The sequence below is a fragment of the Oncorhynchus kisutch genome, unplaced genomic scaffold, assembly GCF_002021735.2.
Source record: "Oncorhynchus kisutch isolate 150728-3 unplaced genomic scaffold, Okis_V2 Okis07a-Okis12b_hom, whole genome shotgun sequence".
Lineage (NCBI taxonomy): Eukaryota > Metazoa > Chordata > Actinopteri > Salmoniformes > Salmonidae > Oncorhynchus > Oncorhynchus kisutch.
Genome location: NW_022261984.1, coordinates 3,048,463 through 3,074,711, shown reverse-complemented (window position 1 = coordinate 3,074,711; position 26,249 = coordinate 3,048,463). Strand labels below are relative to the sequence as shown.

Here is a 26,249-nt window from a genome sequence, read left to right as displayed (position 1 = left end):
GCAACAATAAAATAACAGTAGCGAGGCGATATACAGGGTGTACCGGTACAGAGTCAATGTGGAGGCGATATACAGGGTGTACCGGTACAGAGTCAATGTGGAGGCGATATACAGGGTGTACCGGTACAGAGTCAATGTGGAGGCGATATACAGGGTGTACCGGTACAGAGTCAATGTGGAGGCGATATACAGGGTGTACCGGTACAGAGTCAATGTGTGGGCGATATACAGGGTGTACCGGTACAGAGTCAATGTGGAGGCGATATACAGGGGGTACCGGTACAGAGTCAATGTGGAGGCGATATACAGGGTGTACCGGTACAGAGTCAATGTGTGGGCGATATACAGGGTGTACCGGTACAGAGTCAATGTGTGGGCGATATACAGGGTGTACCGGTACAGAGTCAATGTGTGGGGGCACAGGTTAGTCAAGGTAATTAAGGTAACACACGTTTAAGGTAATATGTACATGTAGGTAAAGTGACTATGCGTAGATAATAACAGAGAGTAGCAGCAGCGTAAAAAGGGGTGGGAGTGGCAGGGGGTCAATACAAATAGTCCAGGTAGCCTTTTGATTAGCTGTTCAGTATGGCTTGTGGGTAGAAGCTGTTAAGAAGCCTTTTGGACCTAGACTTAGTGCTCCGGTACTGCTTGCCGTGCGGTAGCAGAGAGAACTGTCTATGACTAGGGTGTCTGGAGTCTTTGGCAATTTTTAGGGCCTTCCTCTGACACCAACTGTTATAGAGGTCCTGGATGGCAGGAAACTTAACCCCAGTGATGTACTGGGTTGTACGCACTACCCTCTGTAGTGCCTTGCGGTCAGAGGCCGAGCAGTTGCCATACCAGGCAGTGATGCAACCATGCTCTCGAATGTGCAGCAGATCACGTTCTCTTGGTCATTCTATATCTGTGGTAAAAACAATAAACATATATGATGTACTGGAAATTAATAATTTTACTTTGCACAAGATCTTGAGACTAATACAACCTCCATATAGTTTGTCTGGGGTTAAGATTACTCCAGTGCTCAGTTTATAACATGATAACATGATAACCAATAACCATAATAAAAAAAACATTGATTTACTCAATGTTAAACAATGATTCTGCAAACCATAGGAATAATTCATTCGTTTTTCCTCTCTAGCAAGCTGTCGTCAGAGATGACCCAAAATAACATTTAGTGCTCAAAGATTTGACTCTGGATAATGCACATTCTAGTCTCCACGCGGTAGGTGGCGCTTTCTAGCTTTCTCTCTAAACTTTCTGAACGCTGATCGGATGCGTGCGCAAAGACACAGTTATTAAAGATGGCGGCGCATTGACAACAATCCAGGTATTCTTACAAATATTACTACTTCGTGAACAAGCTGGGGACAAAATCGTTTATTAGACGTTTTAAATTATTTTGAATCGTCATAGCTATCAGTAGTTGTGACTAGGTTTCACAAAAACAAGTGTTTAAAATGTCGGTAACGCGTGTTTTGCATCAACGGATAAGCTCTGTCATGGGCATACTAGCCTCAGCTGCTGTGACCGAGATTTGCAAGTTAGTGGACGATTGCTGTGGAGCGTTACGTGTAGAAGTCTCTCAAAGCAAGGAGCAAATCCTATTGCTAGAGAAGCAACTCAGCCTGGCGGAGTCGAGGTACAGGTCGGTGAGTGGCAAAGGGCTGACGCCTGTCACCGGCGACTCACCAATAATCAACAGTTCGTCGGGCGATTCACCCGCGGCGAATGCCGATGATGCGGACGAAGACGAAGGTAGGCTACCGATTTTTTCTAAATGCCTGAGCTAATGATTTGCCAAGAATTGGTCAAGTTGACCTCTCACTCTCTCTTTTCCAGTTAACACTCTTGAGGTGGACGGTGTCAATGGCAATCAGCACGCTCTGTGGAAAGAGGTATCCACAGCACCAACTGATGAGGCTGGGCCCCTCACACTGACCCCTGGCCCCATAGTCAGTTCCAATGAGAACACTGGGCCCCCCACAATGACCCCTGACCCCATAGTCAGTTCCAGTGACATACCCAGGAAGGTAAGAAACTGTACACATAGTAAATAACATTTTTGTGGATAGAAATATACTATATATACAAAGGTATGTGGACACACCTTCAAATTAGTGGATTTGGCTATTTCAGCGACACCGTTGTTGACAGGTGTATAAAATCGAGCACACAGCCATATAATCTCCATAGACACACATTGGCAGTAGAATGGCCTTCCTTACTGAAGAGCTCAGTGACTTTCAACATGGCACCGTCATAGGATGCCACCATTCCAACAAGTCAGTTTGTCAAAATTTTGCCCTGCTAGAGCTGCACCGATCAACTGTCAGTGCTGTTATTGTGAAGTGGAAAAGTCTAGGAGCAACAATGGCTCAGCTGCGAAGTCGTAGTCCACACAAGCTCACAGAAGGGGACCGCCGAGTGCTGAAGTGCGTAGAGTGTAAAAATCATCTGTCCTTGGTTGCAACACTCACTACCGAGTACCAACTGCCTCTGGAAGCAACGTCAGCACAATAACTGTTTGTCAGAAGCTTCATGAAATGGGCTTCCATGGCAGAGCAGCCACACACAAGCCTAAGATCATCATGCACAGTGCCAAGTGCCGGCTGGAGTGGTGTAAAGCTCGCCGCCATTGGACTCTGGAGCAGTGGAAACTCGTTCTCTGGAGTGATGAATCACACTTCACCATCTGGCAGTCCAAAGGAAGAATCTGCCTGCCCCAATGTGTAGTATGAACTGTGTCAGAAAATAACGGTGGAAGAGGAATAATGGTCTGGGGCTGTTTTTCTAGTGGAAAGCCTGTTATAACAGCAAAGGGGGGATGAACAGATGTCCACATACTTTTGATAATGTTTTTGTAGAGTAGACAGGACATGGCTTTCTGATGTATTAATGTAGGAAACAAAGAATTGTCATTTCTATACAAAACATTTTGTATCTGCATGTTGCTGAACTATTGCTCCCCAATTTGGGACCATGTAGAATTTGCATCTCTGGATTTTCGGACCATTTTCTCTTCATTATTGACTATTCATTATTGTCTTTGTTTTTCCACAGCAACATATTACCAGTTTCCGAGTTGGTGAAACTCCCAAGATACAACCGTGCACCACGTGCTGCTCCCTCTACCACTGCCCCTTCTGCCGACCGTCTGCGTTCAAACCCAACGAGTTACACCGGATCATCCCACACATCCAGAGCCACCTGAAAAGTGCAGTTCAGAATGACGGTGAGGGGAACTTTGGAAACTGCAGTGTCAGAAAATAACGATTTCCTTGTACTCAGTAATGCTTTGTAGTTGTTCAATTGAGTTGTACGAATGCCATGTTGTACGTGCTAATGTCCTTGTACACTTGACTTTTTAAAGTCACTATCTAACATTCTTTTTATTTTTATTATACTGATTGTTTTATTGTCACCCTTTTCTGTCAGAGTACATCGTCTACAACTGCAAACTGACGTGCAGAGACTACCCTCACTACCACTGCAGCTATTGTGACCATGTACTCTGCAGAAAAGCGTTGTTTATAGAACATTTCAGAGCTTGCAGAAAGCGGAACGGGACTCAAAGACCTGCCCGTGTCCAAGCTCAATCTCCATCTGTTGCTCCGCCCCTCCAGCAACATCCCTCTCCAGCCCAGAGACCTCTCGCCCATTCAACATCCACACCTGTCCTGCCTCTCACATCTATACCTGCTGTCCCTTCCAGCTCCAGACCTGCCACCCCTCCGAGCTTACCAGTCGCTCTTCAAACACTAAACACAGACACACCTCCAATGGAAAAACCAGATGCTTCTGCCAGTCACAATCCGGTCACACGCCAGGATTCGGAACCCTCCTCGCCCGAAGTGTACAGCTGCCCTCCTACGCCGCAGATTGAGACCGAGAGACCGCAAAGACCTTCCCAAAGGGACGCAGTTCCTGTACAGACTCAGTGTGATCACTGCGGCATCATCCTAAACAAGAAGAACTTCAAGGTTCACATGAAGAGGAAACACCACGAAGAGTACATCGCTGCGGAGAACGAGGAGGCCCTGAGGAGATACCTGGCCGAATCCAAGATGGACGTGCCACCCTGGTGCCGTGCCACCAAGGTCCAGTGCGATCTCTGCGGAATCAGACTGAACAAGAAGAATTTCAAGAACCACATGAAGAGGAAACACAAGGTGAACGTGACGGCGTCGGCCTTCCAGGAAGCTTTCGACCGGTGCCTGGGCGAACAAGGCCTGTTGGTGGTCGAGAGCTCGTTGCCCGGCTACACTTATACTAGGACGCAGGAAAGAGGAAGGCGGAGGGAAGAGCGTGACGATGACCTCTTTCCGGACATCGACATGGAAGAAGAACAAAGCGACAGGTTCCCGGACACTGGCGCACTACTGGCCCAGGAAACGGACCTGGCGACACAGCAGTTGCAAAGCGAGAGAGTGCTGACTGGAATGGTAAACTGTCAATGGTTGGGTTTAATATGGTTGGGTTTAATATGGTTGGGCTTAATATGGTTGGGCTTATAGAGGGTAGGGGAGAGAGGTAGGCCAAATGAAAGTACAATGTCTGATTATCTCACTGATTCAATACAACTCTGAGATCAGTACTCTAGAACCTAGCTATTCACTCACCTCTTCTTTATTCCCAGAATCCTCAGAGGTACCATGGTCTGGGGAAACCTCATCTCCTGGAGGTAAGTACAGTACCTGTAGGTTTATCTGACATAGAACAACCATAAAATCACTTTCCTTCTTTCCTAATATCAGATTTAAATCAAAGTTTATTTGTCACGTGCGCCGAATAAAACAGGTATTACAGTGAAATGCTTACTTACAGGCTCTAACCAATAGTGCAAAAAATATATTAGGTGAACAATCGGTAGGTAAAGGAATAAAACAACTGTAAAAAGACAGGCACTTTGTTGCAGCTTCCTCTTGAGTCGCTGGTGTGGATCTTCCGGGACGTACTGCGTGTGGATGGAAAGAGAGGCTACTGGAACCTGTCTCTGGTCTGCAGAACCTTCAATGCCATCCTGACAAATGAAATCATCAGGAAGTACTCCACAGGGAAGGTTAGTATCGACAACAACATACGTCTAAAAAAAAAGAATATGGTAAACAGGCAAAAAATATATATTTGTTCATTCAATGTCATGCAGTGTTGGTTCTGAGGACAGTTTCATGTACCATATGTTTCCAGATGAAGGAATGTGTCTGACAATCTGTTCTGTTTTTCTTTTAGAGATCTGATCCTGAACCCCAGTAGTTACTGAAAGGAGGAGACGCCAGTACATTGTGCTTACAGATTACTGTGAATGACATAATGTGCTAATATGCTCACTGCATACACACCTATTACCAATGTTATTACTACCAATGTTTATTTTTTTATTTACAACGTTCTCATTTATTGTAAAAACAAAAAGCAAAATGTTATCTAGCTGTTTTGCTATCGCTGAGGACAATCTGAAATCCCATTGGCTATTTATCCATTCTATATTCAGATTTTGTATATCTTTTTACTGTTACATTGTTCAGAGTTAGAGTGCATTCTCAGTGTGGTGCTTCAGTTAGTTTGGAGACTACTAACCCTTAGCCTACTAAATAAATTACTTACTTTTAATTGAAGGAATGTATTTATTCCTTTATAATTCAGTTGTATTCTGATTTTGTATTTTTGTACTTGAACTAAATAGTAAAATCATTTTTGGATGACGGTGTGTGTTTTGATTTAATTCACAACAGGCTGGTTTTTAAAACATTTGATTGCTTTTTAGTAGGATCAACATACAATATGATTCAGCAGCAGGTGGCAATGTTGGAACATAAGTCGTATGTGTAAGCAACCTTTATTTTGAAAAGCCAGCCTTTATTTCGGAGAAATTATCCAGGAAGTAGCTGAAAATGTTTGTTTATAAAAAAATAGTGTAACGTCTATGGCCTTAACTGTGTAGTCTCAAGACGTTGACTGAGCACTTAGTTTCAAATGACTATAACATACGTGTTTAACATTGACATAGTGCAAAGGACATGTACGATACAGTCGCCTTTAACGCTCAGCTAGCCTCCATCGTTGAGGTTTTGGCAAATGCAGCCGTTGCCGAAATCTGCAAACTTGTAGATGATGGCCATGCTGCCTTACGTTTGGAAATTTCCCATAGTCAGAGAGAAATCGATAACCTGCGGAGGAAGTTGCTGCTGACAAAATTCCAGCATTCTCGACGAAGCGCAGAGAAGTTCGGAGCCCTCCGACACACTGTCAGCAAGCGGGACACAGATCTTGTTGCCCGGGCAAGAGGGAGCTTCCAAGGAAAGTCAACAGACATACTTGGATATTGTTTCGTTTTTTTAACCATCTTTGAAAACGTAAAAAAAATAATGGGTAATGTATAATATATAACGTTTGAGGGTTTCTCTTTTCTGGTGCAGTGGAGAATCGCTGTGCCGAGCGTAAAGGGAGAAATTTTACGCAGGATGCCACCAACTGGAGAGACGCAGGACGCACAGCGACAGACAAGGATGTGGGCATGCCGGTCAGTTGTCATACACACGCCCAAATGTATTCGTATTTTTTTTAAATATTTGAAATGGTGGTGGGGGAGTTTTTCTAATAAATTGTTTCTGGTGAATACAAAACAGATGGCAGATATGCAAGAGATGCCTCTTATCAAAATGGAGAACCTTGGCACCAGCAGCCCTGAAGGTATTTTTGTTCAACTTATCAAGTCCATACAATATACACTTTATGTTGAGTAAAGCCTTCAATGTTTATTGCCGTATTTGATTAACTTCTTAGTCATAAGCCATAACTAATAAATAAGGCAAAGAAGAATCAGTCTCCACTACAGGAAGCTGATACTGTGCTTTACCATTTCAGAGATTGTCCAACCAGTCAGTGAGAAGATTGTGCCAGAACCAGGTTATTCATCATCTACTGAACCCACAGACCTTCTGGACCAGCAGGGCAACAGACACAGAGCTCCAGACACCTCAGTCAATATTGAACCTGAAAACCAGACGTTCCAGCATCCAGCATCACAATACAACAGAACAAGACAGGAACATCAGGTTGCTGAGGGTGTGACCTGGGAAACTGACCATCAACCCATAGAATACAGCCTGTCCCAATGGACAGAGGACCAAGAGACTGACAACCCAACTATGAATGCTCCTCACAATGCAGGGCCAGACTCCAAGAGGCTGTCTGGACATCCAGAGAGGAGAGGAGTGACTGGTAACTCTGGGGTCTACATGTCTGCTTTGGGCTCTCTGGACTGGGTGCCTGATGTAGTGCTGGTGGACTCAGTTCCCATTAAAGTGGAGGCAGATATGAGTTCAGAATGGAGCATAACTGGCCAAGAGTTGACATCTGGAGACATCTGTTCAGATGGCAGGCAGATTGTGGACAACAGAGGAAGAGGGGGAATGGAGTCTGGACAGACAAAGTGTCCCCCTGACACTCAACATGCGGAGCAAGGGACAACTGTAGGATCAAGGTCCAAGACGTTAGATTTCAATGGACTGTCCACCAAAAACAGCTTTTCATCCCCAAGGGTTACTCTCCACCAGGTTCCCCAAAGAGGGAAGCCAGCCCCCTTCCCAAATTTCAACAGAGGCTCCACTTCTTCATCGAAAGGCATAGAAAAGCAGCCGCAACAGCTGACGTCTCACTCCACCCAGAGGCAGCTCCGGTGCAGCCTCTGCGGAAAGCCCTTCCCCAAGCCGGCGCACCTGCAGAGGCACATGCGGGTCCATACGGGTGAGAAACCGTATGGCTGCAGCCACTGCACCAAGCGCTTCTCCCACAGCCACCAGCTGAAGATGCATGAGAGAGTCCACACCGGAGAGAAACCGTTTCAATGTGTCTACTGTGGGAAGTGCTTCACCCAGTCTGGCCACATGAAGAAGCATCTCCTTGTCCACACTGGTGGCAGGCCACAGGATATTATGCTGCCCTGAGTGTTCCAAGGTGAAGTTTCCCCTAGGCACAGATCTTGGATCAGTTTCCTCTCCCCAATCCTAACCTTAAACATTTGTCCTAAAAAAATGCAGAACTGCCCCAAGATCAGCATCTAGGGGCAACTTCACAATAATGATAGGCAGGGCCAGGAGTTTTCCCTCACCATGTGACCAGACCAGGGAATCATTCCTGTCCCTAGTTGTAAGGGGAATGGCTCCACACTATTGGGGTTTTCATATGAAGACTGGGTCCATGTGTTTTTGTATTGTTTTATTGGAAGTATTTAAGTTTTCTTGTTTTTCAATCAACAAACAAAACAATCCACATTCACAGATGTGGCAGAAATAAAAAAATTAACAAACAACAAATTTGCAGCAGTACTATCCGTGAACGTGTTAGCCATTTCCAGCTTTAACTGAGACAACAAGCAAATAACTTGTTTTACAGCATGTATATACACACATTTCCTTAATCTCCCCATTCTGCCCAGTTTGAAATATAGTTGAGTAGTGGAGACCAGAGTCAATTGAACCTGCGCCGTCTCTCGCGGAGGTCAGTGAGCTTTTCAAGAGGAAGAAAGTCAACAATCTGGTCAATCCACATTTGAAATGTAGGACAGGAATTAGAAGCCCACCTTGGTAGAATACATTTTTTAGCAAAGTATGGGATAGTCATAAACACATCTTCTCTGTTTAGATCAAGAACAAAGTCCTGCTAAGCATTAAGAAGATAGCCACAGGGTCATATCAAACTACATCTAATATTTTCTATGCAGCAGTATGTATAGATTGCCAAAATCTGTCCGTCTCCCCGCAATGCCAAAACACATGCATGTAAGATCCACTTTCAGACACCGGAGGTTGGTGGCACCTTAATTGGGGACGACAGGCTCGTGGTAATGACTGGAGCAATGCCAAAACACATGCATGTAAGATCCACTTTCAGACACAGGAGGTTGGTGGCACCTTAATTGGGGACGACGGGCTCGTGGTAATGGCTGGAGCAGAATTGATGGAATGGTATCAAACACATGTTTTCTATGTGCCATTTACTCCGTTCCAGTTGTTACAAATCGTCCTCCCCTCAGCAGCCTCCACTGCTTTCAGATGTATGTCTTTTACAATCAGGAGACATGTCTGTATTCTATGGAGTCTCACTGTGGTGTAATACAATTTGTACAACATTTTTAAAAATAGATTATTTCATTTTTATATTAGTAGAGGAGCAGTATACCCTGTTGCAAACATCTGTCCATAACTCCTCACTGATAGTCAGACAAGGGTCCTTTTCACAGATTATTTTCAAAGGAGTAAAGGAAGAGCCCACATTCTCAGATGGGAGTCTAAAGATATAGGAGATTTTGCCTTTGATGGATTGTGCTGTAGCAAGAAGGGTCTCAACTTCATTGAGCTGAGCTCTAAACCTCCTCTTGGAAGTGACATGAGGAAATTACGTGTCTAATTTGAAGATATTTAAATTGGATCTTGGCACATTGAATTCACTGCAGAGTTCTTGAGAGTATTTCAGTGAAGTTGTGTTCTGATGAAACCGGTCTGAAAAGGTCCTGAACCCTAGAGTATGCCAAAGTTGAAAGTTGGCATCACTCAGGGCTTTTGTCAAGTCTGGGTTGCATACTATACGTGTGTGAGAGCATATTTGTCAGGAAATGCCAAGGCATTTCTTGAAGTCCTACTAGTAGGGTGTTGTAAATCACAAGTTTAGGCTTTTTTTGTGAACCTTTATTTAACTAGGCAAGTCAGTTAAGAACAAATTCTTATTTACAATGACGGCCTAGGAACAGTGGGTTAACTGCCTTGTTCAGGCACAGAACGACAGATTTTTTTTATCTTGTCAGCTCGGGGATTCAATCTAGAAAACGTTTGGTTACTGGCCCAACGCTCCAACCACTAGGCTACCTACCTGCCCCACTAGGCTACCTGCCCATTTCACTGAAGTTATTAGTGAATATAATTAAGCTTCAAGGCAATGAACCACAGGATTGGGCCTCTGTCTGAATCCACATAGTCTTGTCTGTTTGTGATCCATGTTAACATGTTGTGAATTTGGGCAGACAAGTAGTACAATTGAAGGCAGGGAAGGGCAAGACCACCCTTATATTCAGGTGTCAACAGAGTGGAGAACTTGATCCTAGGTTTTTTATTGCCCCATATAAATTTGGTGATGCTTTGGTTGGTTGTTTTGAAAAAGAAACTGGGAGATAGCATGGGAGCATCTGAAATAAATAGTTCTGTCTAGGGAGGATGTTCATATGGATCACATTGATTTTGACGACTAAACTAGTCCAGGTTCGGAGATCATTCTTGCTCCTCCAATTGTGCGCCGCACTATGGGACTCCCAATCACGGCCAGATGTGATACAGCCTCGATTCAAACCAGGTACTATAGTGACACCTCTTGCACTGAGATGCAGTGCCTTAGACCGCTGCGCCAGTCAGGAATATTGAGAGAGAAAACATTGGATTTGTTCAAATGTATCTTATATCCTGAAAACTTGCCTTACTGAGCAATTATGTCTAAAATGGGAGGGATTTCTCAGGGTTGGCTATGTAGACACCCATATATTTCTCATCAACTCCACCCCCAAAAACGTAGAGCAGATCGGACAGCGTCCATGTCTGTACCACGTCCCAAAGATAATCTGTCAGAGTTCAGACCATTAGTAGACATCATTCAATGGATGAAGACCCTATATTCGCATCGAAATGCCATAAGGTTTGAGGCCAGACTGAGAACAGATCGGTCCACTCCATCCACCAGGACAGGGGTCTTCAGTGCATTTACTTGGTCTATAATATCAAAAAGATGGCAAATGTTATCAGAACATTACCTGTCACTAATTAATCCAGTTTTATTATTTTGGGAAGAAGAGTGTTTCGTTTTTTGTCAAGCAATTTGGTAATTATTTTGTAGTCGAAGTCCAACAGGATGTGCAGGAGAGACGGTCCTTGTCATTTTTAAGCAACACTGTAATATGGGCTGTGTACATAGTCTAGGAGAGCTCCATTTTTGCAAAGATCATCCAGCATTGGCATGAAAATAGGGCTAAGCTGGGGCCAAAAAGCTTTGTAGAACCCTGGGAAATGCGTCTGGGCCTGGGAACTTGTTAGGTGTCATGGAGATGATTGTCTCGCGGACCTCCTCGTGGGTGAGGGGGGAGTTGAGATCTTCTTGGTCGGTCTCTGATAGTTTGGTAGGGAGATTCTCTAGGAATTAATGGAGTTCTGCATCTGTATATTTTTTAGTACAAATCATGAAAAGTTACATATCTTATTTGGATCATATGTGACCTTGTCATCTGCTGTTCGGATGGCCATGATTGTGCACTGGCGGCTCTTTTTTAATTGGTATGCAAACAATCTGCTAGGCCTATTGCTATACTCGTGGTATTTCTGTTCAGTAATCATGAGTTTTGAAGTGTCGCAGGGTTCCTTTGTGACGAATCCTGAACTCGTTTGGGTATTTGCATCCCCTGAAAATGCCTCGGTCAGTTAAGGTTTGTTCAACTCTAGGTGCTTTCGGCGTGTTCCAGCTGAAAGGTCCTGGAGCAAGGTGAGTTTGGCTTTCCCCCACTGTAATGGCGTGGATTTTCGATACCTGTAGCACTCGTTCCTTGTTGATGAATCTCAGGAAGTGTATGGTGGTTGGGCGCGGCGGCTGCTGGTGGAGACCTCCGTGCTCGGTGAGCTCTCTTCAGTTCTATGGGCCTGTCGGGGGATAGGTGGAGCCACTCAGGGAGTCAGTCTTGCAGGGAGCGGATCAGTGGCTGTTTTCTTTTTCGGCCAGGTTTAATAAAACACAGTTATTCCTGTTTAAATGCACTCCTATGTTTTATTTTCCAGATGCTACATTTTCTTTTTAGCAGAGGTTATCGTTTCCATAGCGTCTGCCAGTGAGTTTTCAATGGATAGGATTCTCCCCTCTGCCTCATCCAGGCACCCCACATTGAGGGCTATCTTGTTATTGATGGCAGGCACGGCATTTTCCAGGGTTGTCACTTTGCCCCCTATTGCACTGAGCTGAAATTTAATGCCATCTAGTTTGATGTTGAGTTCTGTACATTGGGATCTCAGCTCAAAGAATTTCTTCAATAGAGGATGAGGTTGGCAGTAAGGCCTCGGACAGGTCCTCATGATCCTGGCTAATGGTGCTAGCTTTTTGTGAAGCAAGCTGTTTCTTGGAGGCTTTTTTTGTGGCTATTGTTCGAGCCCGGGTGAAAATGCCACATGTAATGTCGCCTTTTTGTAGCCGCCATGGTGTATTTGACTAAAGCTAATGGGGTTTATTAACTTGAAGTGGAGGTCAGATTAAGATTTGTCAATTACTCGAGCTCCATCTCGTTCAAGGTCTGTGTTTTTAACAGTTTGGATGGTTTCGACATTGAACACTACCCTTTGTGTGTAGTGGTTGTGTATTTAGTTCAGCTGGCTTGATCCAGAGTCGATTTGATTAATTTAACCTTTATTTAACTAGGCAAGTCAGTTAAGAACAAATAATTTTTTACAATGATGGCCTACTCAGGCCAAACCCTAACGATGCTGGGCCAATTGTGCACCACCCTATGGGACTCCCAATCACGGCCGGTTGTGACACAGTCTGGAATCGAACCAGGGTCTGTAGTGATGCCTCTAGCACTGAGATGCAGTGCCTTAGACTGCTGTGCAACTCGGGAACCCTGAGTCATTGATAATGTATAAGTGATTACAGGTGAAGATTTTAAACATCCTCATGAATTTGTATTGGTGCAGTGGTGAACCAAAGAACAGCAATTAAGAATTCAGGAAGCTCTGGACAGATGCCTGGGTGAGCAAAGCCTGTTGGTGGTTGAGAGCTCGTTGCTCGGCTCCTCTCTTACCTGGATGCAGGAAAGAGGAGGAAGGCGCATAGAATAGCACAACGATGACCTCTTTCTGAACATAGACATGGCCGCCCCAGGACCCTGGGGCAGCAGGGTAGCCTAGTGGTTAGAGAGTTGGACTAATCAAATCAAATTTATTTATATAGCCCTTCGTACATCAGCTGATATCTCAAAGTGCTGTACAGAAACCCAGCCTAAAACCCCAAACAGCAAGCAATGCAGGTGTAGAAGCACGGTGGCTAGGAAAAACTCCCTAGAAAGGACAAAACCTAGGAAGAAACCTAGAGAGGAACCAGGCTATGTGGGGTGGCCACTCCTCTTCTGGCTGTGCCGGGTGGAGATTAAAACAGAACATGGCCAAGATGTTCAAATGTTCATAAATGATCAGCATGTTCGAATAATAAGAAGGCAGAACAGTTGAAACTGGAGCAGCAGCACGGCCAGGTGGACTGGGGACAGCAAGGAGTAGTCCTGGGGCATGGTCCTAGGGCTCAGGTCCTCCGAGAGAGAGAAGGAGAGAATTAGAGAACGCACACTTAGATTCACATAGGACACCGAATAGGACAGGAGAAGTACTCCAGATATAACACACTGACCCTAGCCCCCCGACACATAAACTACTGCAGCATAAATACTGGAGGCTGAGACAGGAGGGGTCAGGAGACACTGTGGACCCATCCGAGGACACCCCCGGACAGGGCCAAACAGGAAGGATATAACCCCACCCACTTTGCCAAAGCACAGCCCCCACACCACTAGAGGGATATCTTCAACCACCAACTTACCATCCTGAGACAGGGCCGAGTATAGCCCACAAAGATCTCCGCCATGGCACAACCCAAGGGGGGGCGCCAACCCAGACAGGATGACCACATCAGTGAATCAACCCACTCAGGTGACGCACCCCTTCCAGGGACGGCATGAGAGGGCCCCAGTAAGCCAGTGACTCAGCCCCTGTAATAGGGTTAGAGGCAGAGAATCCCAGTGGAAAGAGGGGAACCGGCCAGGCAGAGACAGCAAGGGCGGTTCGTTTCTCCAGAGCCTTTCCGTTCACCTTCCCACTCCTGGGCCAGACTACACTCAATCATATGACCCACTGAAGAGATGAGTCTTCAGTAAAGACTTAAAGATTGAGACCGAGTTTGCGTCTCTGACATGGGTAGGCGGACCATTCCATAAAAATGGAGCTCTATAGGAGAAAGCCCTGCCTCCAGCTGTTTGCTTAGAAATTCTAGGGACAATTAGGAGGCCTGCGTCTTGTGACCTCAGCGTACGTGTAGGTATGTACGGCAGGACCAAATCAGAGAGATAGGTAGGAGCAAGCCCATGTAATGCTTTGTAGGTTAGCAGTAAAACCTTGAAATCAGCCCTTGCTTTGACAGGAAGCCAGTGTAGAGAGGCTAGCAGTGGAGTAATATGATCACATTTTTGGGTTCTAGTCAGGATTCTAGCAGCCGTATTTAGCACCAACTGAAGTTTATTTAGTGCTTTATCCGGGTAGCTGGAAAGTAGAGCATTGCAGTAGTCTAACCTAGAAGTGACAAAAGCATGGATTAATTTTTCTGCATCATTTTTGGACAGAAAGTTTCTGATTTTTGCAATGTTACGTAGATGGAAAAAAGCTGTCCTTGAAATGGTCTTGATATGTTCTTCAAAAGAGAGATCAGGGTCCAGAGTAATGCCGAGGTCCTTCACAGTTTTATTTGAGGCGACTGTACAACCATTAAGATTAATTGTCAGATTCAACAGAAGATCTCTTTGTTTCTTGGGACCTAGAACAAGCATCTCTGTTTTGTCCGAGTTTAAAAGTAGAAAGTTTGCAGCCATCCACTTCCTTATGTCTGAAACACATGCTTCTAGCAAGGGCAATTTTGGGGCTTCACCATGTTTCATTGAAATGTACAGCTGTGTGTCATCCGCATAGCAGTGAAAGTTAACATTATGTTTTCGAATAACATCCCCAAGAGGTAAAATATATAGTGAAAACAATAGTGGTCCTAAAACGGAACCTTGAGGAACACCGAAATGTACAGTTGATTTGTCAGAGGACAAACCATTCACAGAGACAAACTGATATCTTTCCGACAGATAAGATCTAAACCAGGCCAGAACTTGTCCGTGTAGACCAATTTGGGTTTCCAATCTCTCCAAAAGAATGTGGTGATCGATGGTATCAAAAGCAGCACTAAGGTCTAGGAGCACGAGGACAGATGCAGAGCCTCGGTCCGATGCCATTAAAATGTCATTTACCACCTTCACAAGTGCCGTCTCAGTGCTATGATGGGGTCTAAAACCAGACTGAAGCATTTCGTATACATTGTTTGTCTTCAGGAAGGCAGTAAGTTGCTGCGCAACAGCCTTTTCTAAAAGTTTTGAGAGGAATGGAAGATTCGATATAGGCCGATAGTGTTTTATATTTTCTGGGTCAAGGTTTGGCTTTTTCAAGAGAGGCTTTATTACTGCCACTTTTAGTGAGTTTGGTGCACATCCGGTGGATAGAGAGCCGTTTATTATGTTCAACATAATAAACCAAGCCAAGCACAGGAAGCAGCTCTTTCAGTAGTTTAGTTGGAATAGGGTCCAGTATGCAGCTTGAAGGTTTAGAGGCCATGATTATTTTCATCATTGTGTCAAGAGATATATTACTAAAACACTTGAGCGTCACTCTTGATCCTAGGTCCTGGGAGAGTTGTGCAGACTCAGGACAACTGAGCTTTGAAGGAATACGCAGATTTAAAGAGGAGTCCGTAATTTGCTTTCTAATAATCATAATCTTTTCCTCAAAGAAGTTCATGAATTTATCACTGCTAAAGTGAAAGTCATCCTCTCTTGGGGAATGCTGCTTTTTAGTTAGCTTTGCGACAGTATTAAAAAGGAATTTCGGATTGTTCTTATTTTCCTCAATTAAGTTAGAAAAATAGGATGATCGAGCAGCAGTAAGGGCTCTACGGTACTGCACGGTACCGTCCTTCCAAGCTAGTCGGAAGACTTCCAGTTTGGTGTGGCGCCATTTCCGTTCCAATTTTCTGGAAGCTTGCTTCAGAGCTCGGGTATTTTCTGTGTACCAGGGAGCTAGTTTCTTATGAGACATTTTTTTTAGTTTTTAGGGGTGCAACTGCATCTAGGGTATTGTGCAAGGTTAAATTGAGTTCCTCAGTTAGGTGGTTAACTGATTTTTGTCCTCTGGCGTCCTTGGGTAGACAGAGGGAATCTGGAAGGACATCAAGGAATCTTTGTGTAGTCTGTGAATTTATAGCACGACTTTTGATGTTCCTTGGTTGGGGTCTTATTATTATTTGTTGCAATTGCAAACGTAATAAAATGGTGGTCCGATAGTCCAGGATTATGAGGAAAAACATTAAGATCCACAACATTTATTCCATGGGACAAAACTAGGTCCAGCATATGACTGTGACAGTGAGTGGGTCTAGTAACCAAAAGGTTGCAAGTTCAAATCCCCGAGCTGACAAGGTACAAATCTGTCATTCTGCCCCTGAACAGGCAGTTAACCCACTGTTCCTAGGCCATCATTGAAAATAAGAGTTTGTTCTTAACTGATTGCAGGCAATCTCAACTCTGTGCGTTGCAAGGAAGACCTCCGCCCTCATGTGGTACCCTTCCTGCAGGCTCATCCTAACATGACCCTCCAGCATGACAATTCCACCAGCCATACTACTCATTCTGTGTGTGATTTCCTGCAAGACAGGAATGTCAGTGTTCTGCATGGCCAGCGAACATTCCCCCCAGAAATGTCTGAGAACTTAAAGGTGCCTTGGTGGAAGAGTGGGGTATCATCTCACAGCAAGAACTGGCAAATCTGGTGCAGTCCATGAGGAGGAGATGCACTGCAGTACTTAATGCAGCTGGTGGCCACACCTGATACTGACTGTTACTTTTTTTCAAGGACACATTATTCCATTTCTGTTAGTCACATGTCTGTGGAACTTGTTCAGTTTATGTCTCAGTTGTTGAATCTTATGTTCATTCAAATATTTAAACATTTGCTGAAAACGCAGTTGACAGTGAGAGGACGTTTATTTTTTTGCTGAGTTTATACTCTACAGTTTGAAATGTAGCTTTACTATTCTTTTGTATGTATTTAACACCACTGCTTAGGGAGTGGATCTTCCAGGATGTGCTGCATGTGGACAGGAAGAGAGGCTCTCTGGTCTTTGGAACCTTCTACACCATCCTGAGAAATGAAATCCTTAGTAAGTACTCCATAGTGAAAGTTGGTATAAAATATTATGGGACACAAGCAATTTTTTGGGAGAGTAACTCATCGATTCAATGTCATGCAGTGCTCTGAGGAGAATTTCATTATTTATACCATACCTTTCCCCCAAAAAAATATTTTTGGTCGCAAATCTCATTAAAATATTGGTTGTTACATTGTTACAAACATTATTGTATGTCAACATTGTGCACAAACACCTCATGTCTGTGTCCCATAGGTTTTATATTCTTTACTTGTGCATTTGTATTCCATTATTTCTATTCTGGCTTGTCTGACAATTTGTTCATTTTACAGAGATCTGATCCTGAGCTAGCCTGAGGACTCACACTAAATTCTTCAGCTGCTCTGTCGTTCACTACATACTTTAGTCTGAGACTGCCATCATTGAAGTTGTTTGTGGTGATGAGGGGCACTAAGGGTGTTGTATAAAATAAAGTTATCAGCGATTGGATTGTCTTTAATCAATCAGATTATTCAAGCCAATAAAATATATTCTAACCGCAGTTTTAATCCAGTGTGCTCTGGCCCAACCCATCGGTTGCTGGACCAATCAGATAGACCCAGATGCGTTTGCATTCGGTGGTGAATGTTTGGAGAGGTACTCAGATCCAGACTCATTGCGGAGAAAAACTGACATCCGTGGGCGTGGCGTAGGGTTTGGCAGGAGCAAGTAGTCTTGATAGCCAGGAAAAGCATGAGCACCAGTAGAATGTGAGAGTAGGTGAAGCCAGTATTTTGTGGTTGCAGGTTACTTTAAATGACGATATAAACCATTACATAATCGCTGCGCTGCATACAGCCCTATTACCAATGTGATTATGAAAGGGGGCTTGTGATGGAAGAGACCCCACTTTAAATCTTTGTCATACTTCATACTATTATTATTTGGAAGGCTACTCCTCTTACACCTTTTAATTAAGATAGACACGTCATTCAAACTTGAAATGTGCAGCGAGGTTAGGACCAGTGTGCTTGCATAGAACTCTTGATATATGTTTTACTTTTTAATTTAACCTTTATTTAAATGTGCAAGTCCGATAAGAACAAATTCTTATTTACAATGACGGCCTGCACAGGCCAAACCCGGACGACGCTGGGACAATTGTGCGCCGCCCTATTGGACTCCCAATCATGGCCGGTTGTGATTACAACCTGGATTCCAACCAGGGTGTCTGTAGTGACGCCTCTTGCACTGAGCTGCAGTGCCTTTGACCACTGCACCTCTCGGGTGCCCCTTTTGTACTTTTTAAACTACTAAGCTTTTAGGCCTTTATTCACTTTCTTAGTTTTTATTCAACATTCTAAAGGTCCTATTGTGACATCAACTCCCAGACTTCCAACATCCATTCACGGTGAACAATGCAACTTTTAACACAAATCGGCAACTTTGACCACATTTCCAGCACTTTAGATAAAAACCTAGAGGGTATGACATTGAGGTCTACTTCTCTGGTATTTAAATCTGGAATCAGAACATAATTATCTACTACCAATCAAAAGATACAGCTGTTTGTCTCATCCTTCAGCAGCCCAAACTGAGTTGTTGCTATGGATACCAATGCATTTCAATTGCAGAAAAATGGGCCATAGAAGAGAATGGACAAAAAAAAATGTTTTTTTTTGGTTTAGACCTCCTCTTTCACCATTTTAAGCTATCAACTCCAAACCAACGTTGACAGGTTCGGTCTGACCATACTTAGATTGCTTGTCAAAATATTTTTTTATTCTTATATATACTTTTTTTAACCATAACCATTTACAATTTGCATAAATTAACATCGGTTTGAATGAGGACCATAGGAATACAGAGGTAGCTATTGAAAACGGTCTAGCTCCTTGGCCAATTAAACTACCAGACCAACATTAAAATGTTCAGGCTATCCTAATTTTAAATTATTTTAAACTGTTATTGACTATAACTATATCAATTTGCAGAAATTAGCATAAAATAACTCACCAACAGTAAACTCTTGAAACGTTCAAGATAGACCAAACCAACTTTGACATGTTCAGGCCATTGTAACTTGAAATGATTTAAAACATGTAACTATAACTATATAAATAGTTAACTTTTTATACTACTTCCACTACCACAAAATACTTTTAGAGCTAAAGCAAGCCCCACAACTTTACTTAATGTAAAGTTAGCAATGTTTTTTATTTTTATTTACAATATTCTAATTTGTAAAAACAAAGAATGAAATGTTGTTAGCTAGGAATCCCATTGGCTATTTATCCATTATATTTACAGATTAACATGTGTGCTTTCTCAGTGCGGTGCTTCAGTTCGTTTTGAGACTACTAAACCTTAGCCTACTCTTTTATTTACTTATTTTTAACAGAATAAATATATTTATTCTCTTTAAATTCAGGTTGTTGCGGATTCTATATTTTTGTATTTGAACTTAATAGTGAAATCATTTTTGGAGGACAAGGAAGGCGGATTTTCAAAACATTCGATTCATTTTAGTAGCACCAACAACATGATAGAGCCGCGGGTGGCAACGTTGAAAGGTAGAACTAACAAGTCGTGTGTGTAACCATTTTTTTAATTTAAAAAAACAACCTTTATTTTGAAAAACAATTCAGGAAGTAGCCCTAGTTTTGTTTCCGGAATTCATTTCTGTGTGTGTAGTCTACCGTCTACATTGTGAACTTTGATTTCTCAAAACATTGACTGAATACTGCAAATTACTAAAACATAATTGTTAAATATTTACATAGTTCCAAGGACATGTGCGATAGCGTCGCCTTTCATGCTCAGCTAGCTTCAATAATTGAGGTTTTGGCGAATGCAGCCGTTGCCGAAATCTGTAAACTTGTAGATGATGACCATGCTGCCTTACGTATGGAAATTTCCCATAGTCAGAAAGAAATTGATAACCTGCGGAGGAAGTTGCTTTTGACAAAATACCAGAGTTCTCAACGGGGCACAGAGAAATTCGTAAACCTTCGACGCACAGTTCACAGGCGCGACACCGATCTTGTTGCCCGAGCAAGAGCGAGCTTCGTTGGAAAGTCATCAGGCAGACATGGATATTGTAGGTTTTTTACCTTATTGAAACACGTTCAAAATCATTTGTAATGTAGAATATACAACGTTTATGATGGTTAATTTTTTTCTGGTGCAGTGGAGAATCGTTTTTCCAACAATGAAGGGGACAACTTCACAAAGGATGTCACGAACTGGAAAGGCGCAAGACGCACAGCTAAAGACCAGGATGGGAGCATGCAGGTCAGTTGTCATAGACATGGTAAAATTGATGATTTGTTTTCTCATTTCAAATGGTTTCGGATATTTTTCTAATCAAATGTTTCTGATGAATACAAAACAGATGGCAGATATGCAAGAGTCACCTCTTATCAAAATGGAGAACCTTGGCTCAAGCAGAACAGAAGGTCATTTTATGCAACTAATCAAATCTATGCCATTTACACATTGTTGAGTAAAGCCTTTATTGCAGTATTTGATAAACTTCTTAGTCATTACCAATAACTAATAAATAAGGCAAAAAATAATCCGTCTTCACTACAGGAAGCTGATGCTGTGCTTTACGTTGACCCATTTCAGAGATTGTCCAACTGGTCAGTGAGAGCAGTGAGAAGATCATTGTGGCAGAACCAGGTTCTTCATCATCTACTGAACCCACAGACCTTCTGGACCAGCAGGGCAACAGACACAGAGCTCCAGACACCTCACTCAATATAGAACCTGAAAACCAGACGTTCCAGCATCCAGCGTCACAATACAGCAGAGCAAGACAGGACCATCAGGTTGCTGAGGGTGTGACCTGGGAAACTGACCATCAACCCATAGAATACAGCCTGTCCCAATGGACAGAGAACCAAGAGACTGACAACCCAACTGTGAATGCTCCTCACAATGCAGGGCCAGACTCCAAGAGGCTGTCTGGACATCCAGAGAGGAGAGGGGTGGCTGGTAACTCTGGGGTCTGCATGTCTGCTTCAGGCTCTCTGGACTGGGTGCCTGATGTGGTGATGGTGGACTCAGTTCCCATTAAAGTGGAGGCAGATATGAGTTCAGAATGGAGCATAACTGGCCAAGAGGTGACATCTGGAGAGGTCTGTTCAGACGGCAGGCAACTTGTGGACAACAGAGGAAGAAGGGGAATGGAGTCTGGACAGACAAAGTGTCCCCCTGACACTGAAAACACAGAGCAAGGGACAACTGTAGGATCAATGTCCAAGATGTCAGATTTCAACAGACTGTCCTCCCTAAACAGCTTTTCATCCCCAAGTGTTACTCTCCACCAGGTTCCCCAAAGAGGGAAGCCAGCCCCCTTCCTGAATTTCAACAGAGGCTACAATTTTTCATCGAAAGGCAAAGAAAAGCAGGCGCAACAGCTAACATCTCACTCGCCCAAGAGGCAACTCCGGTGCAGCCTCTGTGGAAAGCTCTTCCCTCAGCCGGCGCAACTGCGGAGTCATATGCGGGTCCATACGGGGGAGAAACCATACGGCTGCAGCCACTGCACCAAGCGCTTCTCCCACAGGCACCAGCTGAAGATGCATGAGAGAGTCCACACCGGAGAGAAACCATTTCACTGTGTCTACTGCGGGAAGTGCTTCACCCAGTCTAGTCACATGAAGAGGCACCTCCTCGTCCACACTGGTGGCAGGCCACAGGACATTGTGCTGCCCTGAGTGTTCCAGGGTGAAATTTCCCCTTGGTACAGATCTTGGATCAGCTTCCTCGCTCTCCAATCCTAACCTTAACCATTAGTAGGAAAACATCTAAAACTGACCCAAGATCAGTGTGTAGGGGCAACTTCAAACTACTCCGCCTGGTGTAATTATAGGCAAGGCCAGGAGTTTTTCCTCACCACATGACCAGACCAGGGAAAAACTCCTGGCCCTAGTTGTAAGGGGAATGGCTCAACACTACTGTGTTTTAATATGCATACTGGGTCTTTGTGTTTTTAACAGTTTGGATAGTTACCACATTGAACACGACCCTCTGTGTGTAGTGGTAGTGTTTTCAGGTCAGCTGTCTTGATGCTTGGTCCAGAGTGGATTGATAATGTATAAGTTATTACAGTTGAAGATTTTAAACATCCTTATGATTTGTATTGGTGCAGTGGTGAACCAAAGAACAGTAATTAACAATTCAGGAAGCTCTGGACAGGTGTCTGGATGAGCTAGGCCTGTTGGTGGTCGAGAACGCATTGCTCGGCTCATCTCGTACCTGGGCATAGGGAGGAGGAGGGTGCAGGGAAGAGTGTGACGATGACTGTCACTTTCGGGACATCGACATGGCAGAAGAGAAGAGCCACAGGTTCCCTGGGTGCCAGCACACTCCTGGCCCTTGAAACAGATCTGGCGACCCAGCACGTGCAAGGCGAGAGTGCTGACCTGGAATGGTAGGCTGTCAATGGTTGACTTTATAGAGGGTTTATTATGGTTAGATTTATCGGCGGCTTTATAGACCTATCTTGATATCACTTTACACTTTCCATAATATTCAGCCTAGGAAAAACTATTCAAAGTGGCAATTTGTTTTTGAGTCCCAGAATTAGAATTAATAGAATTATAGAATCCATTCAATCAGAATTCTCTCTTGATTTATTCTTTTCCATCCTGATGTGTTTCGAGTAAGCTAAACCAGTTAGGATGTGCACCAGTACTCTCGAACTAAGCTACTCACGCACCTCTTCTTTATTCCCAGAATCCCCAGAGGTACCATGGTCTGGGGAAACCTCATCTCCTGGAGGTAAGTATCAGTACCTGTTGGTTTATCTAACCTAGAACAGGCAGAACATCACCTTCCTACTTTCATAATATCAGATTTGAAACCGTTCACTCATTGTTTTTGATTATCCATACATGATGCTAATGATTTTTTTTGTGATAAATTCATACGATAGATTAATATAAATGTCTTCTAGACTTGGGCATGCAGCTTAGGTGACTTTCCTCTCTCTCTCTCTCTCTCTATATATATATATATATATAACATACATACCACTGCTTAGCGGCCAAACTGATTGTTCCGGACTAGCACCTGATCTATGTACAGATACAATATGGAAACCACTGAATTAACTTTCTTTGCAGCTTCCTCTGGAGTCGCTGGTGTGGATCTTCTGGGATATGCTGCGTGTGGACGGGAAGAGAGGTTGCTGGAACCTGTCTTTGGTAGCGGAACATCAAGGCAAAGAGTGGCTGCTTTGAAGAATATAAAATATATTTTATATTAACTCTTTTTTTAAATTACTACATGATTCCATATGTTAATTCATAGTTTTGATGTCTTCACTATTATTCTACAATGTAAAAAATAGTCAAAATAAAGAAAAACCCTTGAATGAGTTGGTGTGTCCAAACTTTTGACTGGTACTGTATATACTTTTTAAAACTATAACCAATAAAATGTTTCATAAATGAACATGGGTTTAGATGAAAACTATAGGAATACAGAGGTAGATATTCAAAACAGTCTGGCACCTTGGCCAATTAAGCTACAAGACCAAACTTTAAAACATTTGGGCTATCCTACCCTTAAAATTCTTTAAAACTGATAGACTATAACTACATTTGCATAAAATTCTCTGTAAAAGTAACTATTGAACTGTTCCAAGTTAGAGACACCAAACCAATTTTCACATGTTGAGGCCATCCTAACTAAAAAAATATTTAAAACATTTAAAAACTATAACTACAAATGTGCATAAATTAGCATATCTTAAAAGCGTACAGCTGTTGTCGTGGTTTAGAGTGACGAAAAGTAGCTAGCTAACAGCTCTCTTGTCTCGTCATTGAGCAGCCCAAATGTAGCTGTTGCTATGGGTACTCACACATGCAGAGGAGAGCATGGGGCAGTGCAGGAAGCAAGGGAAAAACCGAGATTAGCTACTGATACTAATTGAGGAAGTTACTGTGTTTCTAATTTTGTGTTGAGAAATCGGGCTACGATAGGGTAGGGCCTGAGCGTCACCAGTATGGGTAGGGCTCGGCCTAAAATGTCATGCCTCTGCTTTTCTTTTCATTCAAATAGTTCAACTACCACTAAAATACCTTAAAATAGATGTCATCACTAGATGTACCATCATATTTCCCTCCCCAAATAATAGCCTAAATGTTTCTAATTCCTTATGAGTTCCTCCCTTCCACCACAACAGCAAGTCTTCATATTCAGAAAGCATTTTCTATCTCACTTTGAACAACAGACCTATGAATACTCTACTGTTTGATCATTACATCATCATTAAACTAAAATCAAACATTATTGACATTTTTACCAAATGCATCTATTTATCTGAAACCCCCAGCATGGATTGAGTTGCTTTGCTTTCCTACGAGTGTTGTCTACATAATCCAGCCTTTTATTACCATCGTCTGACAGATCTATGTCTTCTTTCAGTTTTCACACTCAACTGTAGTTTAGACATTGTGATCTTACTGCCCTACAATCCAAAGCAATATGGTTGATATAGTAGTCTGTCAAAGTAATCAGACCAATAACTTTGACTACAGTGCATTCAGAAAGTATTCAGACCCCTTCCCTTTTTCCACATTATGTTACGTTACAGCCTTATTCTAAACCTGATTCAATAATTATTTTTTTCCATCTACACACTACACTATAATGACAAAGTGAAAACAGGATTTTAGAAATATTTGCAAATGTATAACACATTTTAAAAAATACCTTATTTACATAAGTAATCAGACCCTTTGCTATGAGACTAGAAATTGAGCTCAGTTGCACCCTGTTTCCATTGATTCTCGATATGTTTCTACAACTTGATTGTAGTCCACCTGTGGTAAATTCAATTGATTGGACATGATTTGGAAAGGCACACACCTGTCTATAAGGTCCCACAGTTGACAGTGCATGTCAGAGCAAAAACCAAGCCATGAGGTTGAAGGAATTGTGTCGAGGCACAGATCTGGGGAAAGGTACCAAAAAATGTCTGCAGCACTGTGAAGGTCCACAAAAACACAGTGACCCCCATCATACTTAAATTGAAATAGTTTAGAACCACCAAGACTCTTCTTCTTGGTTGCCCGGCAAAACTGAGCAATCGGGGGAGAAGGGCCTTGGTCAGGGAGGTGACCAAGAGCCGGATGGGCACTCTAACAGAGCTCTAGAGTTCCTCTGTGGAGATGGGAGTACCATCCAGAAGTACAACCATCTCTGCAGCACTCCACCAATCAGGTCTTTAGGGTACAGTGGACAGACATAAGCCACTTCTCAGTAAAATGCACATGATAGCCCGCTTGGAGTTAACCAAAAGGCACCTAAAGTCTCTTAGACCATGAGAAACAACATTATCTGGTCTGATGAAACCAAGATTGAACTCTTTGTCCTGAATGCCAAGTGTCACGTCTGGAGGAAACCTGGCACCCTCCCTACGGTGAAGCATGGTGGTGGCAGCATCATGCATTGGGGAAGTTTTTCAGTGGCAGAGACTGTGAGACTAGTCTGGATCGAGGGAAAGCTGAATGGAGCAAAGTAGAGAGGTCCTTGATGAAAACCGGCTCCAGAGCGCTCAGGACCTCAGACTGAGGGTGAAGGTTCAGCTTCCAACAGGACAATGACTCTAAGCACACAGCCAAGACAACGCAGGAGTGGCTATGGGAGCAGTCTCTGAATGTCCTTGAGTGGCCCAGCCAGAGCCCGGACTTGAACCCGATCGATCTCTGAAGAGACTTGAAAATAGCTGTGCAGTGACGCTCCCCATCCAACCTGACAGAGCTTGAGAGGATCTGCAGAGAAGAATGGGAGAAACTCTCCAAATACAGGTGTGCCAAGCTTGTAGCGTCATACCCAAGAAGACTCGAGGCTGTAATCACTGCCATAGGTGCTTCAATAAAGTACTGAGTGATGGTCTGAATACTTATGTAAATGTCATATTTCAGTTTTATTCATTATTTTTTTTGCAACATTTTCTAAAAACCAGTTTTTTCTTTGTCATTATGGGGTATTGTGTGTAGATTGAGGGGGGCAGGGGACTATTTAATCCATTGTAGAATAAGGCTGTAAAGTAACAGAATGTGATAAAAGTCAAGGGGTCTGAATACTTTCCGAAAGCACTATTTAAAGTAAATGCTTTGCTTTAAATAGTAAAGTAAAACTGGTTCAACTTCTTCCACTTTAAGGAGCTAAAGCAAGCCCCAGAACTTTACTTCATGTAAAGTTACCATCTAGTTAGTAAT

General features: G+C 43.2%; 3 protein-coding genes across 4 annotated transcripts; all 3 read left to right on the top strand.

Annotated features, from left to right (window-relative positions):
- Positions 1-1,248: 1,248 nt before the first annotated feature.
- LOC109886076 (uncharacterized) lies at positions 1,249-5,711 on the top strand. Its single transcript, XM_020477828.2, has 7 exons — positions 1,249-1,764; positions 1,849-2,039; positions 3,070-3,241; positions 3,445-4,451; positions 4,646-4,690; positions 4,925-5,068; positions 5,239-5,711. Exons 1-7 carry the CDS (start codon positions 1,467-1,469, stop codon positions 5,260-5,262), a joined length of 1,881 nt encoding a protein of 626 aa, XP_020333417.2. The 5' UTR covers positions 1,249-1,466; the 3' UTR covers positions 5,263-5,711.
- A 145-nt stretch (positions 5,712-5,856) lies between these two features.
- LOC109886077 (neurotrophin receptor-interacting factor homolog) lies at positions 5,857-8,330 on the top strand. Its single transcript, XM_031815103.1, has 4 exons — positions 5,857-6,306; positions 6,426-6,529; positions 6,636-6,699; positions 6,874-8,330. The coding sequence occupies exons 1-4, from the start codon at positions 6,027-6,029 to the stop codon at positions 7,953-7,955; spliced, it is 1,530 nt and encodes a 509-aa protein (XP_031670963.1). The 5' UTR covers positions 5,857-6,026; the 3' UTR covers positions 7,956-8,330.
- An 11,342-nt stretch (positions 8,331-19,672) lies between these two features.
- LOC109877688 (zinc finger protein 691) lies at positions 19,673-23,399 on the top strand. 2 transcript variants are annotated; one of them, XR_004206967.1, is made up of 6 exons: positions 19,673-20,110; positions 20,201-20,304; positions 20,405-20,468; positions 20,641-22,450; positions 22,756-22,800; positions 23,145-23,399. XR_004206967.1 is itself a non-coding variant. In XM_031815099.1 (4 exons), the coding sequence occupies exons 1-4, from the start codon at positions 19,804-19,806 to the stop codon at positions 21,732-21,734; spliced, it is 1,569 nt and encodes a 522-aa protein (XP_031670959.1). In that variant the 5' UTR covers positions 19,688-19,803; the 3' UTR covers positions 21,735-22,749. The 2 variants fall into 2 exon arrangements, 1 of the variants encoding a protein (XP_031670959.1); XM_031815099.1 differs by lacking the exons at positions 22,756-22,800; positions 23,145-23,399 and having other exon boundaries at positions 19,688-20,110; positions 20,641-22,749.
- Positions 23,400-26,249: the final 2,850 nt, after the last annotated feature.